Here is an 18080-nt window from a genome sequence, read left to right as displayed (position 1 = left end):
GCAGCAGACCGCTCAGCCAATCACTGGCCATGGCGGTCCGGGCCAGTGATTGGCTGATCAGTCTGTCAGCTCAGACAGGCCGCACCGAAGCTGCTGCTGTGCGCAGGACCAGGAGGAAGAAGGAGCGCAGGAGAAGACCTGCAACATGCTCAGGTAAAGTATGGTGCTTGTGAAATCGTTGGTCGCCCGCCACGCATCGCTATTCCACGCAGCGATGCGCGGTCAGTGCACAATGATTTTAGGTTTGAACCTCAATAAACAATCAGTCGATGACACGATCATCAGCTGATGGTTGTCTCTATTCCACAGAGCGATAATCGGCCCTAAGACTCAAATTACTTGACATGGACATACTCTCAGAGAAGGACGACTAAAGGCAAATAAGTGATGCATAGTTAGGCTGGGTTCACACTACGTTTTTGCAAACTATTTTTCTCAACCATTTTTGCAAAAAAACTGATGAAAAAACGGTCGATCTAATTTTTGTGTACGTAAAAAAAGGGATGCGTTTGGATCCTTTTTTTTAAATATTTATATAATGGAAGTCAAAGGAAAAACAGATGAAAATGGATGCACACAAATGCATCAGTTTTTTGCAAAAACAGATGAGAAAAACGGATTGCAAAAACATAGTGTGAACCCAGCCTTACACTGCTATTCAGTATAAAACCTTTTCTTACCTGGCCAGTTGCTACATAATCTTTCACCGGGTGAATGGCGAGGCTGAGGATGTCATCATCGTGCCCCAGGTACAGTCTTTGGGAATGTTGCACCCTGTTATACACCACCGCCACTGCTGCCACATGGTACACCACCTCGCCCGTCTGGGTGTAGAACAGATTGTTTCTACAGTCATAGCCCCTGTAGCTAGGGCAAAAAAATTATAATATGTTTATACATTATAGCAAAGACAAAGGTGTAACTGGATAAAGTGATTGTTCATTCTAAGGAGCTCAGCCCAAAGCATATAAATAACAGGCCCAGTTTTCCTACTCTGCAATTATTTGTGGTTACTGGTGTGGTGCCCACAGACTTATCATTTCCAGCAACAGTCTACAGCAGGGGTGGGGAACCTTGGCTCTGCAGCTGATGCAAAACTACAACTCCCATCATGTCGCTTTAGCTTTGGCTGTCCAAGCATGATGGGAGTTGTAGTTTTGCAACAGCTGGAGATCCAAGGTTTGCAACCCAGTAGTAAAATCCGATTGACTGTATTGAAGTTCTATAACAATACACAGGACAAGGAAACCTATGTGTTTTAGGACTAATTTAGCTATTAGTCAGGACATAGTGCACCAATGCCATAGCGTAGTCAGTTTGCATTTGTGTCCTAATAAGAAAGCCAGTCTAAAACATTGTCGTTGGAACACAGCACAGATAACGTCGGTGAAGATAAGGGTCAGGTGTGATGGAAAATCACTACCCAACCCCTTTGTTCTCAGAGAGATAAGTCACTGCTAAGGGCACTTTGACTGCGGCTTAACCCTCCCCCCGTAGAGAACATATATAATATTATGCTTATTGCATTATTATGGTTTTCTACATGTAATCTATTAAGGTGGCCTCCAGTGCTATGATTTTCTGCTCCTTCCTGGTGTTCTGTTTATTATCTTTTGGTTTTTCTGTTGCATGTTTGAGTGCGCTGCTTGCAAATTCAATAAAATTAATATGATTTAAAAAGAGACTGTGCTCTGATAACACAGCCGCCCTGGAACAGTCAAATAAAAAGTCTGCAACAGGAGCTTCACCAGGGAGAGTCACTTGTACCACCAAGAATTGTACTGCATACACCATACACTTCTGATGCAACTAAAGGAGTATTCCGCTCAAACATAACTTTCCATATGTTGCTGCCCATGGTGAGACTAACATTTCCTTTCATACCTGTTATTATCTATTCAATCTCCTTCCCCTCCTTCTCAACTGCTGCATCCTACTGAAGACACAAAAAACTGTGTGGGAGCTTTTCTCTCTGTCTCCCCCCTCCCTCCCTTCTGAAACAGATAATGTAAACACCTTTATTTGTGACTTTTTAACTTCTTTTTTTAATGCTGGGAGGGTTAATATGAGGTCAAGTTGCTAATAAACTCACTGTCATTTTCCCTCCCAGCAGTACAAAGTTGCAAATAGGGACTTCTTTACATCAGCTGTCTCAGGAGGGAGGGGGGAGACAGAGAGAAAAGCTCACACAGATTTTTGTGTCTTCAGCAGAAAGCATCAGCTCAGAACTGGGGGAAGGAGTGAATAGATAATAACAAGTATGGCATGAATTGTTAGTCTCACCATGGGCAGCAACATATATAAAAAAAAGTATATTTCAGTGGAAACCCACTTTAACCTTGTGATTTAGAAATGTAATGATTGAAATGAAAAGTAAAGAAAATAAAAAGGTAAAGTAAAAGTAACTTTAAAAAGTTGAATCTAAAAGGGGACCTGACATCACTTTTATGCTGCCTGCACAATGAGTCATTGGGGTGGTCCCTGGTGCCTTCTCCTTGCCCCACCAGCTTTGACTGCATGGGTATAGAGACACTATCATACAAGGCAGGTAGGGCAGGCAGGAGCCAAATTGGTTTACCCCAATGATTATGGTTCGTGATGACTGGTGTTTTATGATTTTAAGGGTTGCGTTATATACCCCACAATGACTGCTGATGTGTAAACTTACCCGTGTACAAATTTTAACTTCAAACTTTCTTCTGGGGCTTTTTCTCTTTTAAGGGAAGGCAATGAGTTTTGCTTTTCTTTATTTTGCTGCTTGAGCTGAGGTAGATCTTCCTTGTAAACCTGAAAGGGAAGAAGTTACAAAGGTAACCATGCAGTACTACAGCCAGTCTCTTATACAGGACTGGCTACTGCTCAGGCATCCACACTGATGATAATAATACGAGCAAGGGAAAGTAGACACTCTTTATAATACTACAGATGTGCCACATAGTAAGTATATAAAACGAAAGAGGGAAATGTAGGACTCCACCTAGAGCCCTTGGTGTCAGCAAACCAGAACTTGAGTAGGTTCCTTCTCAATATAAAATAAAGAGGTTGCAATAATCAGAGAAAGTGGTGTAAACATTTGCTTTTATCTGCTTTTATCAATTTTAATTTCTGGTGCCACCTTTTGGAGGTAGCATCCCTTCAAGTCAGTACTTGACTATTTAAAGAGGCACTGTTTTCTATGTTTAAATCAGCATTATACATATGGCCACTAGATGTCTCCCTTTACTGCGCATTTGTACAGCTACTGCATGTCCACATTCAGTAGCAGATAATCCTGAGGGTGCTTGCATTGTATGGTTAGCTCTCCTGTCACACAGTACCAAAAAACTCTGTAACCACACAGTGACATTATACTGACTGAATTGTTGCATAACAAAGAGCACTGTCTCCTGGTAAGCTGCAGAGCCGATAATATAATTAGCAAAGGTCAATTATATAATTGCCTTCAGTTGATATACAACCTGTATGATAAACAGGTGTCTTTCCTTGTGTGAACGCACAAAGGACTGCGACTTCCTATGTTTGGTCTCTTTTTTTTGGACCAGAGACAAGACCGAATATCGGCATGGAGAAGTTTGGCCGTCTGTATACCATTAAACTCAAAAGAAAAGTAAAGCGAGTATATTACAAAACATTAGTGGTGAGCTGTTGCATTTTATGTTTTTTGGTGTCTGCATTTTCACCCATAGCAATGGGCACCTGCCTAGTGTTAATGGTGTTGTAGGAGAGCTGACCAAAGTTTTTTTTGGTCTATTTGCCTGTGTAGTAGATAGGGGGAGCTACTTGTTTGTGCACTCCACCCATCCCACCATGGGGGTTATTTTGGCCAGTATTAGTAGGATCCTGCATGCCCAGAGCATAGGCTTATTATATGCTATGGAGAGGCCAGAGTATAGTGTAGGTTCCATCCCGGGCATGAGGCCACCTTAACGTGGTGGGATGGTACACACTATTTGCAAATGGTACGACAAGAGCCTCATTATTTTTATGGAGATTTTCTTTAGCAAGGTGGGTGCTGCTTTTAGCTATTTTTATATTTGTATTGGGTTTATGTCTTGCCATTAGCAGTGAGCTGTGCCATTTTATGTGCTTTTGTGTGTCTATATTGCACTGTGACCCCCTGGTCAGTACAGAGCAGGGTGCTGGCTGGCTGCACAAAGGCCTGTGTTGTGGTACGAAAGTCGTAATGTCACCTCGAGGAAAGTGCCAAAGGGCATGAGGAGGCTTATCCGCTATTCATGCTCCACCGGAAATATTGTAGAAAAGGCTATGCACAGTAGTGTCACCTTTTACAATAAGCATTTGGTACATATTGTACAAAGATACATATGTTGTTCCATATTGATGTCACCAGAACATTAGGCCATGGACTAAACATGACTGTCATTTAAAGACAAGATTTTACATAGTACATCAGTACCAGCATCCCGCCATTTTGAACCTGCTGTATGTTTGAAGACCCGCTTTAAAGGAGAAGGAGAATTTAAAATAAAAAAAAAGTATTGTATTGCCCCCCAAAAGTTATACAAATCCCCAATATACACTTATTACGGGAAATGTTTATAAAGTGCTTTTTTCCCTGCACTTACTACTGCATCAAGGCTTCACTTCCTGGATAACATGGTGATGTCACTCCCTGGATAACATGGTGATGTCACTTCCTGGATAACATGCTGATGTCACTTCCTTGATAACATGGTGATGTCACTTCCTGGATAACATGGTGGTCACGACCAGACTCCCAGAGCTGTGAGGGCTGTGGCTGCTGGAGAGGATGATAGCAGGGGGACACTGAGGGACACAGGACACTGGAGGGACACAGAGCATCCCCTTGCCATCATCCTCTCCAGCAGCCACAGCCCGCACAGCTCTGGGAGTCGGGTCGTGACATCACCATTTTATCCAGGAAGTGACATCACCATGTTATCCAGGAAATGAAGCCTTGATGCAGAAGTAAGTGCAAGGAAAAAAGCACTTTATGGGGGAGATAAATCAAACTGGTGTAAAGTAGAATTGGCTCAGTTGCCTCTACCAACCAATCAGATTCCTCTTTTCACTCCTCACAGATTCTTTGAAAAATGAAAGGTGGAATCTGATTGGTTGCTAGGGGCAACTGAGACAATTCTGCTTTACACCAGTTTGATTAGTCTCCCCCTACGTGCATTTCCCGTAATAAGTGTGTGTGTGTGTGGGGGGGGGGGGGGGGGCGCAATACCATACTTTAAAGGAGAAGTCCGGCAATTTTTTTTTATTAAAGTCAACCTTCTATAGTTATGAAGATTCTTATAAAGTGGTTGCGCTGCAAAATGTAGCGAGACGCGTTGGTTTTAGCGCAGGTAAGCATCTGTTTAGAAGCAGTCAATTATGTTATTAGTAGTCGCTGTGCAGCCTTCCTGTCAGTGTACGGCGGCACATACATTAATGGGCTGACATGGCGGTTATGAATGGCTGCTTTCTGCAGTGTATAAGAAAAGCAGGCTCTCACTCTAATTAAAATGCTGAATGTTTCCATCGGTTATTGCCAGAAATCCAGACGCAGGCTCAGAATATAGAAAGAATGATGTGCCGGCAGGGGGGAGAAAATACATGTCATTACTAAAGTCGCTGCTATTCCAGATGCCGGCATTCTTTTATCCTTCGCACAAATGAGTTTGTGTTAAATAATTACAAAGCCATTGAGAAAATGAATTGTTTAGATTGGTATTGTAGGTATTGGAGGAGGCGCAGGGTAATTTGTTTGATTGAACTATTATGTATACACTGCAGCTAAAAACCACAAAGTAAAAATGGAACATGATTAACGCTGAGTAAAGATGATGTAGTCACATATTTACTTTAAGAGTAAGAAATGAGAAAGAGACGGAAGGGGTTAGGTTTCTCCTTAAGGAGAGTGACAAAATGTGTGGAGTCTGATAGGGGATACAAGCTCCAATGGGGAAAGATTATGCAAATTAGCTCTCCTGCAGAGTTCGCTCTCTAGTGCCACCTGCTGGAGATCCTTACAAGTCAATGATTGGCCTTTTCCTTCAATCATCATTGTAGAATATTAGCTACATTAAAATTTCTTCCAAAATGGGACTAAAGAGCAGGGTGCTGGCTGGCACAGAGTCCACTGTCATGGGAGTGAAGGGGTAAGGATTCTCCTTGAAATGTGTGGAGTCCTACAGGTCATGGGAGGGATGCTGTCTCCAATAGGTGGCACCAGAGGGTAAGCTCCTTTGCTTCGGAAAAAGGGCTATTTTGTAAAAACTTGTGACACATATCACAGATTCAATTGCTTTTTTTTGCTCCCTCTTCCAACCTGCAAAGTCTTAAATGCCATTGTTAGGATCACCTGTAGACTAAAACACGTCAGCTAGTTCTTTTTATTTTGTATTGCTATGGATTAAATAAATCCCATCTTTTTATTTTCAATGGGAGTTTAGGCTGCATTCACACGTCCCGTAAAATTGTTCGTGGACGCAGATCCGCACCCGCGGACAATTTTAGGTACCATTACTTAATTAAGTGAATGCAGCCATTCACATGATATGTGCCGAGATCCCCACCGTGAAAAAATAGGACATGTCCTAATGCGGACTGCGGCATGGATCAACCCCCGCGCAGCAGAGATAACAGGGACGCATGATGTGCGCTCCTGTCATCGCATCTGACTATGAGTCGGGTTCCTAATGTAAGTCTATGGAGCCCGGCTCTTTTCACTGACATTGCAGCACAATCCTCCCCGCTCGTTCCCACGATTGGTAAGGGTCTGGACACTCAGAGCTGGGTCAATCAAAACTTTAACAAGTCAAAAGTTTTTTTTAAATTTTAATGGACTGTAATGGCTGATCAGTGTATATATCATCATAAGAGACTGCTGTTACATTTTATAAGGCTTTCCTGTCCATGCAGGTATTGCCGAGTACAGACTGGAATATAATGATGTGAAAAATTCTCAACCTCTTCTGAAGAAAGAAACTCATTAGAAGGTCTTATAACCGCACAATTGTTGCTCCTCGCACTTTTGTACTGACCTGGCGATCGTAATTGATTTGTGTCTCCTGCTCGATATCGGAGTCAAGTTCAGGGACGTCTGATACATCTGAATCCGACTCTTCACTGCAGGAATCAATAATCCCTTCTAACACAGGGAAAGAAGAAAAAGTATTACATGTACGTTCCGACACTCTATATCACTAGGTATACACTACGGGGGACATTTATCAAGACTGCCGTTTCCCCATTTTCCCCGGCTGGATTTACTTAGAGGTATACGCCTCTACAGCCGTCCGAAACAAGCTCGGGAACAGCTATAGATTTGTATCATGATTTATGCATGTGAGCAGACACTCTATACCATGGGTCTCCAAACTGCGGCCCTCGAGCAGTTGCAATACTACATTTCCCATCATGCCTGGACAGCTAAATCCAAAGCTTTAGCTGTCAGTCATGATGGGAATTGTAGTTTTGCAACAGCTGGAGGGCCGCAGTTTGGAGACCCATGCTCTATACTATCACATACACACTGTATATAACACTCTATCATTATGTATACACTATATAAGACACTATATACTATCACATACACACTCTATATAACATTAATTTTATCATTATGTGTACACTTTATTGGACACACTATACTATCACATACACACTCTATATAACACTATCATTGTGTATACACTAGATAGGGCACTCAATACAACACTCTGTATCACCATGTGTACGCTTCCATACCATTACATAGCATTCTCTATAATACTGTATATCACTATGTATACACTATAAAGAATGTTCTATACTATGACATATATACTCTATATAACACTGTATAAACTATATAGAACACACTGTACTAACATGTCTACACTTTATGTAACACTGTATATTACTATGCATACCCTATATCAACTACTCTAAACTATTACATACACCCTCTATAGTAATAAGTGTAAACTCTAAATAAAAAGTAATACTATTATGTATTCACTCCATATATACCTGTATACTATAACATATATACTCTATATAACACTATATTACGCTCTGGACTAAAATGTACTAATATGGACTAATATGTACCGTTTCCCCAAAAATAAGACATCCTCCGAAAACTCTACAACATAACACTATGTCCTATTATATATACACTTTACAGTAGTATGTATACACTATATACAATGCTCTCTAGGCTAGCCTTTTTTTTATTAATTTATAATCCCAGAATATATAAATATATATAAATATATATATTATATATATATACATATATATGTACATACATACTGTGACCATGTGTAGTACATATATCAGTACATGTGTGTGGTTTTGGTATATGCAGCACAAGATAACGCATGGTTTATAAATGTACTGTGACCCTCCAAGGACAAGAAGACCCTTCTAGTCATATTCTAAATTTAACATTACCAGCACCAATCTATACGTCAAGTCCTGCAGTAAATCTATATTATCATCCTGCTGTCTCCACACATCCACTTCGTGACTTGTCAGCAAGACATTTTCAAGTAATCCCTCCATCATCTACCCTAAACATATTAGTCGAAGTGACTGGCAGGATTCTTAGAGAATAAAATAATCACTGAAACCTAAGTCTCCTTTGAATGTATTTGATGGTGCTGTGAGCTGTGGAAAATGGACCTAAAAAGCTACACTTTCAAAAGTGGAGCCAAAAAAAAAAAAAATCAAAAAAAGTTCACAACCCAAATGACAGCGGATGTTTTATATTGGAGATGTGTTTAATATTTGTGTTTTTTAGCAGTTTTTTAAATCTAAGAATATGAGTAAAAAAACATGTGAATGTGCCATATATATTGTCACTATAACGGGACCACCAAGAACTTTACTATTAAAGGGGTACTCTGGAGGGAAAAACATTTTTTCAAATCAACTGGTGTTAGAAAGTTACATTACTATTTAAAAAGTTCAAGCCTTCAGCTGCTGTATGTCCTGCAGGAAGTGGTGCATTCTTTCTAGTCTGACACAGTGCTCTCTGCTGCCATCACTGTCCATGACAGGAACTGCTCAGAGAAGCAGAACATCCCCATAGAAAATCTTTCCGGCTTTGGACAGTTCTTATAAGGGACAGAGGTGGCAGCAGAGAGCGCTGTCAGACTAGAAAGAATACACCACTTCCTGCAGGACATACAGCAGCTGATAAGTACTGGAAGGCTTGAGATTCCTATAGTAACATAGTTAATAAGATTGAAAAAACAGTCCATCAGGTTCAACCTACAACCTCCCTATCAGAAGTAATTAACAAATCTGTAGACATTTCTGACACTAGTTGATTTCGTCTGGGTTCACACTACGTTTTTGCAATCCGTTTTTTTTATCCATTTTTTGCAAAAAACAAAAAACGCATGCATGTGTGTGCATCCATTTTGGTCCGTTTTTCCATTGAATTCCATTATGAAAAAAACGGATCAAAACGGATCCGTTTTTTTTTTTTATGTACACAAAAACGTAGTCGACCTCATTTTTGTGTCCGTTAAAACAAAAACGGATCCGTTTTTTTTAATAATGGAATTCAATGGAAATACGGATTAAAACGGATGCACATACATGCATCCGTTTTTTCCCAAAAAATGGATGAAAAACAGATTGCATAAACTTAGTGTGAACCAAGCCTTCAGTACCCTTTTAACCCCTTCATTCCCCTAGACCACCCGGTAATGTATCTGTAAACCTGTCATTATTTAGGCATCATATTAATTGGCCACATATTGATGGTATTGATTGGCCACAGTTGTATAAAGGCAATATACTTAGCTGTATGACTTTAGAATTCAGTCAGCCCCCTCCCCAGAGGCGTAGTTACCATGGAGGCAGGGAAGGCTGTTGCTATGGGGCCCTGGCTGCAAGGGGGCCCGGCCCCTTCTGGCAAAGCGTAGCCTGTCTCCCCTGCCTCCATGGTGCTACAGCACTGACAGTACTATCCGATTGTCCGGCAGCCGCTGTCAGGGATGTCCCCCTCTCCTTAGTTGCCAACTGTCCCGGGTACGTCCGGTAAGCCCTGCCCCCATTGCGGCAAGCCCCCCCCCCCCCCCCCCCGGAGCACACCATGGGTGATCTAAAAACTCACTGGGAAGAGTGCAGAGCCTGAAGAGAGAGCCATGGACAGCAAAAAAGATGGTAACTCTCTGTGCCAGCTAGAGGTCACACAGCTACCCTGGCATCCTGTATAATGGGGTCACCCAGCTACCAAGGCATCCTGTATAATGGGGTTACTCAGCTTTCCCGGCATCCTGTATAATGGGGTTACTCAGCTTCCCAGGCATCCTGTGTAATGGGGTCACTCAGCTTCCCAGGCATCCTGTATAATAGGGTCACCCAGCTACCCAGGACTCCTGTATAATGGGGTCACACAGCTACCCAGGCATCCTGTAAAATAGAGGTCACCAGCTTCCCTGCATCCTGTATAATGGGGGTCACCAGCTTCCCTGGCATCCTGTATAATGGGGTCACTCAGCTTTCCTTGCATCCTGTATAATGGGGTCACTCAGCTTTCCTTGCATCCTGTATAATGGGGTCACTCAGCTTCCCAGGCATCCTGTATAATAGGGTCACCCAGCTACCCAGGCATCCTGTATAATGGAGGTCACCAGCTTCCCTGCATCCTGTATAATGGGGTCACTCAGCTTTCCTTGCATCCTGTATAATGGGGTCACTCAGCTTTCCTTGCATCCTGTATAATGGGGTCACTCAGCTCTCCCAGCATCCTGTATAATGGGGTCACACAGCTTTCCTTGCATCCTGTATAATGGAAGTCACTCCGCTTCCCAGGCATCCTGTATAATGGGGTCACTCAGCTTCCCTAGCATCCTGTATAATGGGGTCACTCAGCTTTCCCAGCATCCTGTATAATGGGGTCACTCAGCTTCCCTAGCATCTTGTATCGTAGTCAGTATAATGGCGGTCACCCAGCTTTCCCAGCATCCTGTATAGTAGGCAGTATAATGGCGGTTACCCAGCTTTTCCAGCATCCTGTATAGTAGGCAGTATAATGGAGGTCACCCAGCTTTCCTAGCATCTTGTATAGTAGTCAGTATAATGGCGGTCACCCAGCTTTCCCAGCATCCTATATAGTAGTCAGTATAATGGAGGTCACCAAGCTTTCCCAGCATCCTGTATAGTAGTCAGTATAATGGAGGTCACACAGCTTTCCCAGCATTCTGTATAGTAGTCAGTATAATGGAGGTCACCAAGCTTTCCCAGCATCCTGTATAGTAGTCAGTATAATGGAGGTCACCCAGCTTTCCTAGCATCTTGTATAGTTGTCAGTATAATGGCGGTCGCCCAGCTTTCCTAGCATCTTGTATAGTAGTCAGTATAATGGAGGTCACCCAGCTTTCCTAGCATCTTGTATAGTAGTCAGTATAATGGAGGTCACCCTGACTTAGAGGAGCCTCCAGTGTCAAAAATTCCCCACCCCACCCCCGGACTTAGAGCAGCCCATAAACTCTGACCAACCTGCTACTCCTCACCCCCCACCCCAGGACACAGCGTCTGAGAGCTGCCGAAGGGGGGACAGCACCATATCACTGGGACAGGTGAGCATGTTGGGGGGCCCCATACTATTTTTTGCTATGGGGCCCCATGAATCCTAGTTACGCCCCTGTCCCTCCCTATAGGTCAACTGAGAGATTTACTTTAAAGAGACTCTGTCAGTAGGATTATGCTGTCCTATCTCAGGGTAGAATAAACTAGTGACAGCTGAACAAAATGATCAGAATGACTTTGACATTGTTCTGTGCAGCTTATCCAGAGATATCCTCCTGAATAACGTGGACAATAAGTAGTCCTTTCCATTATGTGCATGAGCCCAGTAGTCCTGGATATTCATGAGAAGCCGAAAACTCCGCCCACCAGCTGCTGGTTGACAGTTGTCTATTCATGCTGTGTAAAGGCAATCAACTGTCAATCAGCAGCTGGAGGACGGGGGGAGGGGTGCGGCAAGAATCCTATTCTCCTGCATATTAGGGGAAAGGCTGAACAAAACTATGTAACTGTATGTTCACACTGAGCAAAATCGTTGGAATTCCATCCCGCCTGCCTCAGTGTCCCACAGTGTCTCTATGGGTGGGCTTTCACGCCTCCACTCCTGCCGCTCTCCGCGCAAAGAATTGACATGTCTTTGAGCGGAGAGGGACAGAAGTGGAGATGTGCAAGCCCACCCATAGAGACACTATAGGACAATGAGGCAGGCGGGATTCTGCGGCGGAGAGTGTGAACATACCCTAATACGCTGGTCTGTTCAACATTTCTGTCACTAGTTTATGCTGCCCTCATTTAAGGCAGAATAAACCTAGTGACAGATTCCCTTTAATGTTTGCAACATTGTGGATTTTTACAGTAGCAAATATACCCGAGCAATGCCAAAGAGTAAAGCCTGAAATCAGTGGTGATCCAAGAAAACAGACTAGATTGGGGAATCTAACATGCTCCCATGTATACATCAGATATCATAATAGACTTTCTAAACCTCTTCTCTTCATGTTAACTTAAGGCCTAAGTCATTAAAAAAAAAAACAACATTTCATAGAAACATACAAAAGTTTGATCACTTTGGATCTGAGTTTTCATACCACAACCATATGTGGTGCATTCTTAGCTTGTTCTCCCTGGTCTCTGTCACATGACGCTCCTTCTACTGATTAATTCGAGTATGAACACTCACACCTCGAGTGATAAAAAAGTTTAACATGTTCTAGATACTCTTTCATGATGGCCGGCTGACGGAGTTCCTCTGTTAATTCAGAAGTTTGGGTCTTTTTGGATACCAACACGCAATGACCCCCATTGGACCCAAACTTCTGGATTAACAGATGAACTTGCTGCTGATCCGGTAGCGGCCCGTCATGACAAGTACACTTTAAGATATTGTCTAGTCAATGCAGAAGAACAAATATACTCACCTTGAGGAGGGGTTTCAATGAGGCCATTTGCCATTCCTTCAGGAATGAATCTCCACTGAAAGACGGAGTGGTCAGCCCCACCGGTGCTCAAAACCCACTGGAAGTCATGTGACCAGCGGACGTTAGTAACATGAGCAGAATGGCCAACGTATTTACGAAACTTGGCTCCTTAAACAACAAAAAGAAATGAGATTATAAAATAGTAGTCTCAAATTAGATCCATAGATACCCCCTACACAAGACCCCAAAAAGTACTTCTGCAGCCAATGAGGTCTGCTTATTTCAGCCAGATGGTTGGATGGACTGGTCGTGATTTTTTTTATTCATGCAGTTTTTTGGGACAGTACATAGTGGGCTGAATAAATTCAGCATGGCTTTTTAGAAATATTAGGAAGGTCAAAAATATTGAAGACAAAAAAAATGGAGGGCAAGCCCATACTAACCAATCGAATTGCTTAGTTCATAGGAAAGCTAGACCTACAAATTACACTGTGTAATATATTAGCCTTAAAGGGGAACTTAAAGGGGAACTACCAGCAGGTTAGACAAATATAACCTGTTGATAGCTAGAGATGATGGAACAGCCTGGGCCATAGGTTGTATTCTTGTTGTCCAGGCGGGACTCGGGCTGTCTCCACCTTCCCCACGGAACAGGAAGACTGCGGGAGTCAAAGACCGATGGTTTGAGTTCGTACGAACCTGAACATCAGCGCTATTCCATGATCTCTACTGATAGCCCCTTATAGCGTTCGGGATGCTCAGGAGGAAGGTCTGTATGTTACCTTCCTCCTCGGCACCGCACCTGAGCTGTTAGCCGGAGTAATCTTCGCTCCGCTGCATTGTTAGGAGCACAGCTCCGCCCCCTCCATTAATTATCATTAGAAGGGGTGGGCCGGATGACACGGCAGTGCTCCTAACGGTGCTCCGGATAAGAGTTTACCCTGACTAACACCGGAATCTGACTGGCACCGAGGAGGAAGGTAATACATACCTTCCTCCTCAGCGTCCCCGGCACTATAGGGGGCTAACCTGCTGATAGTTCCCCTTAAACAATGTTTCTATCTTGCACATGGGTTTGGTTGTTCAGCAGTTGCGTTTCATGCAAGGTAAATGTAACGCGTGTCAACATTCATACTCTGGATGAGAAAAATCTAGTGCATTATTTAACAGACCCAAAGCACAGCTGCTATATTATTCATTGACAGCTTCATCTTTAGACAAAAAAAATATTGTACTCTTAAAAGGCCCAAATTTTCCTTACATCCATATAATAAATATTTAACATTTGTATTCCCAAAATGAGACCAAGAAATCTGGACCCAAGCGGCAAAGCGATCAGATCCCCCATTCGTTGTGAGAAATGTTAGATACACTCGCCCGGCTAATGCTAGTACACACTGCTTGCATCAGCTAATAAATAGTAAGAACTGCATGAGCACCATCTATTATACATGGAGGAGGATACAGCCCACGCTTTCTAAATCAGTCTAATCCATATCAGTGCACACAGAAATCCATTGATCTAACATAATTCTTTCACATGCCTCGGGGAAGTTAAAGGGGATTTTACAATTACTGATGTAAAAAATGCATGATGAGACATATAGCTGGATGGGATGAACTATAGAAGGTGATCTACTGGTAGTGAACAGGCTTGTCGCCACCATTTCTGTGTAATTCTTATTAGTAAATTATTTAATAAGACTAAAACGGTTCTCTAAATAGGGGCCGGGTACTATCAGCTGATGTCAGAGCTATGAATAGCATGAAAAGGTTACAGATTTGCCCTGTTTTTATTATTTTGAAAACTAGTGTTACTGAAATGTATTTCAAACAAAAATAAAACAATGTTGCGAAAAGTCCTGATAGCAGAAGAGCTAATGTTTGTGTGTCTCCATGGTAACAGACTACAGACAACACTGCAAATTTCAACAACGGCCGTGATTTATGTAAAAGACACGTTGTGTGAACATGGCCTAATAGTGTAACCATAGGGGTCACTGTATGTGTGTGTGTGTAATATATATATATATATATATATATATATATATATATATATATATATATACACATATACACACACATACATACATATACAATCAAAGGTAGCTGAACGGCTCTGCGTGGCTCAATAGCTCAAACTCGGGTGCTCAGCATCACGGTCCCGGACCCAGGTCACGGCGGTACTAGAAAGATAGGAACAAGGCGGCACTCCAAATATAAGTGATTAAAAGTGGTTTGGTTTATTCACCCAAAATGCATGTTGGGTGAATAAACTAAACCACTTTTATTCACTTATATTTGGAGTGCCGCCTTGTTCCTATCTGTCTATATATATATATATATATATATATATATATATATACACATACACACACATACACAGAATTTAGGTAATGATCATTCATATGAAGAGAACATAAAGAACCCAACTTACCTTTTTTTAAGCTAGGGAACCTGAATAACTTTACCAGCCCAAAATCATCCCCAGTCACCAAGGCTGTGCTATTAAAATTGGCATCCACTGAATTGATATCAGTAAGGTCTGTATATTTTGGCCATATACCATTGACTTCTGGTCCAACCACACACGTCCAAGAAAACCAATGAATGCCTTTTATTTCATCTTTATTCGTGAGATGTTTTCCAGCTGTAATGTATAAATAATATATTAGAAATACATACACACTGCTCTATAGCTCTGGCTCACATTATGCTTTTATGCCTTCTATACTGTACTATTATGTTGGTTTAAAATCCAAAAAGCTTAGTATAATAGATAGGTAGACATACTTTCTAATATACTTTATATATACTTTAATTCCTCCCTGTTTTGAAGATCTGGTGATTTTCTGTTTAGTACAATAGATGCTTGGCATCTAGCAGAAACTAATATTTAGGAGGAGCAGTATTACTTTCTGTCTGTCAATCACCTGCTCTCAGCCAATCAGTTGTTTGCAGGCTAACAGGCTGGATTTTTACTTAAAGGGGTACTCTGGCAAAACTGATTTCAGAAAGGTACATAGATTTGAAATTTACTTCTATTTAAAAATCTCAAGTTTTCCAATACTTATCAGCTACTGTGTGTCCGGCAAAAAAGAGGTGTTTTCTCTCCAATCTGACACAGTGCTCTCTGCTGCCACCTCTGTCCATGTCAGGAACTGTCCAGAGCAGCAGCAAATCCCCATAGAAAACCTCTCCTGCTCTGGACAGTTCCTGACATGGACAGAGGTGTCAGCAGAGAGCATTGTGTTAGACTGGAAAGAGCACAGCACTTCCTGCAGGACATACAGCAGCTGATAAGTATGGTAAGACTTGAGATTTTACAATAGGAGTAAAATACAAATCTATATCAAATTTTTGAAACCAGTTGATTTAAAAGAAAAATATTTTCGCCAGAGTACCCCTAAAAGTCTTTTTCAGCTGAATGCCAAACACTGTATACCGTTCCCCCTTTCTCTGGTTCTGGGAGCTGTATTCCAGTTGTCCTTTGATCCAACAAGGGTTTTCCAGGACTACTCACATGGCATCTTGTAAAACAATCTTTCTCCGGCACCATCATTCGTTTGCAGGTACTTGCTATCCACAGACCAGTCGAGATGGGTTATAAAACTGGAAGACTTATTGCATTCCCCAATTTTTTTGTATCGCTGTGCAACCGCATACACGTCCACAAGGCCATCATTAGAACCCACAGCAAGATAGGAACCATCTGGGGAAAACTTCATTTCATGAATGACTTCTTTCCTGTCCTTAATGTGAACCACTTCCGTCATATCCCTGCAATAAAACACATTCCCATTCCTTTCTGATGGAAAGTGAGGCATTTCGGTAATGTCCCCCCTTTTAGTGAGACAGCTATAAGAGATATGGAGATGCAATGATGCATAATTTATGTTACCCACATAGTGATATAATGCAATAAATCCCTCCAGATTAAATATTAAATAAAGTATATGAGGGAATAACCACATACTTCTAGCTTTACCTAAAGGGGAAGTCCCACCAATTATGAAATCTGTAGGCAGGCGGGGGTGGGTGTGAAAATAACATAAAATGAAAGCTGAGCTGTGATTGGTTGCTGTGGGCAGTTTTTACACCCTTTGATAAATCGGGGCCTATATGTTTTATAGAGTAGTATAAAGTTACTAAAGTGTACATTAATGTGTGCATGGGGTCTAAGTTCCCCTGAACTGACCTCTGACCCTTATGGAATTAACTCATTCTTTTCTAGGTTAATAAATATAGTATAATACATAGGAAGGAATTCTAATATAAAAAACACCACCCTATCGGCAAAGAAGTAATGACTAAGCTACAGCTCTTACCTGACCCTGAGTACAGTGAATGATCCGTCCTTCATTCCAAGGGCAAGCTGAGATCCATCTGGACTAAAGGCCACGCTCCGCACTGCTTCCTCCATGTTACACCGAGCTATCAAAGCATGATCTGCAAGACTCCATAACCTAGGGTCAATGAAATACAGAGAGCGCTGTCATGGTATAAATCCCAGCCATAAGCATCCCTAGTACTGTAATTGTAGACTTAGGCCGTTCTCTAGGCAAATTCTACTCACAAATGTGAACATAAATCGGACATGAAGAAGCACATCTCCTAGATCTTGGTGCTGCTAGCTCCTGGTATATTTATGGTCACCATTATCTGAAGAAAATCCCATTAGCAGATATATCTGTCATTGATCTGGGTTGAAAAAGTAGTCTTATCGTTAAACTCTGATCCCTTCAATTTTAGACTGTTATGGCGGCAGATGGTCCCTATTGAGGGAACGGTTTTTGCTGGGTCCTGTCTGTGCCATACTCTCCCTCACACTGTCACCATGCTGCTGCTGCACCCTCCTCTGCTGCAGTTCCTGCTTTGGCCTGTAGGGTGTGCGTATACACTAACTCAGCAATTTAAAGAAGCAGTGTGTGCACCTATATCTTGCTCCCCTCCTATCCTGGTTTTTCACCTACTATACAACCTGCTTCTTTGCACCTGAACACAGACGATTTTAAGAAACTTTGTAATTGAGTTTATTAGCTGAAAAATGCATTTTTATCATGTAAAAAAAGTATAAAGCTCTCCCCCCTGTCTTCTTGGTTTTCTATGGAGAGGGGAGGGGTGGAGGGAGATGAGGCATCAAAACAGGACAACAAAGAGTTA

The 18080-nt window shown here is 42.0% G+C and overlaps 1 protein-coding gene across 3 annotated transcripts in view; it reads right to left on the bottom strand.

Moving 5' to 3' along the window:
• The window catches only part of EML6 (EMAP like 6), a 120651-nt gene that overhangs the window by 62632 nt on the left and 39939 nt on the right, over window positions 1–18080 (bottom strand). For 2 of the 3 annotated variants that reach the window (XM_069955520.1, XM_069955521.1), the window contains exons 8-14: window positions 17246–17383; window positions 16441–16697; window positions 15355–15567; window positions 12918–13085; window positions 7014–7120; window positions 2669–2787; window positions 681–867 (exon numbers count right to left, since the gene is read on the bottom strand). In XM_069955520.1, coding sequence (XP_069811621.1) covers window positions 681–867; window positions 2669–2787; window positions 7014–7120; window positions 12918–13085; window positions 15355–15567; window positions 16441–16697; window positions 17246–17383 — 1189 coding nt within the window. Of the gene's footprint in view, window positions 1–680; window positions 868–2668; window positions 2788–7013; window positions 7121–12917; window positions 13086–15354; window positions 15568–16440; window positions 16698–17245; window positions 17384–17493; window positions 17559–18080 lie in introns of those variants that run through there. The other variant, XM_069955522.1, reaches the window with a different exon arrangement.

This window comes from Dendropsophus ebraccatus, chromosome 15 (genome assembly GCF_027789765.1).
Source record: "Dendropsophus ebraccatus isolate aDenEbr1 chromosome 15, aDenEbr1.pat, whole genome shotgun sequence".
Lineage (NCBI taxonomy): Eukaryota > Metazoa > Chordata > Amphibia > Anura > Hylidae > Dendropsophus > Dendropsophus ebraccatus.
The sequence above is the reverse complement of the archived record's forward strand: the minus strand, read 5'-3'. Positions and strand labels throughout refer to the sequence as shown.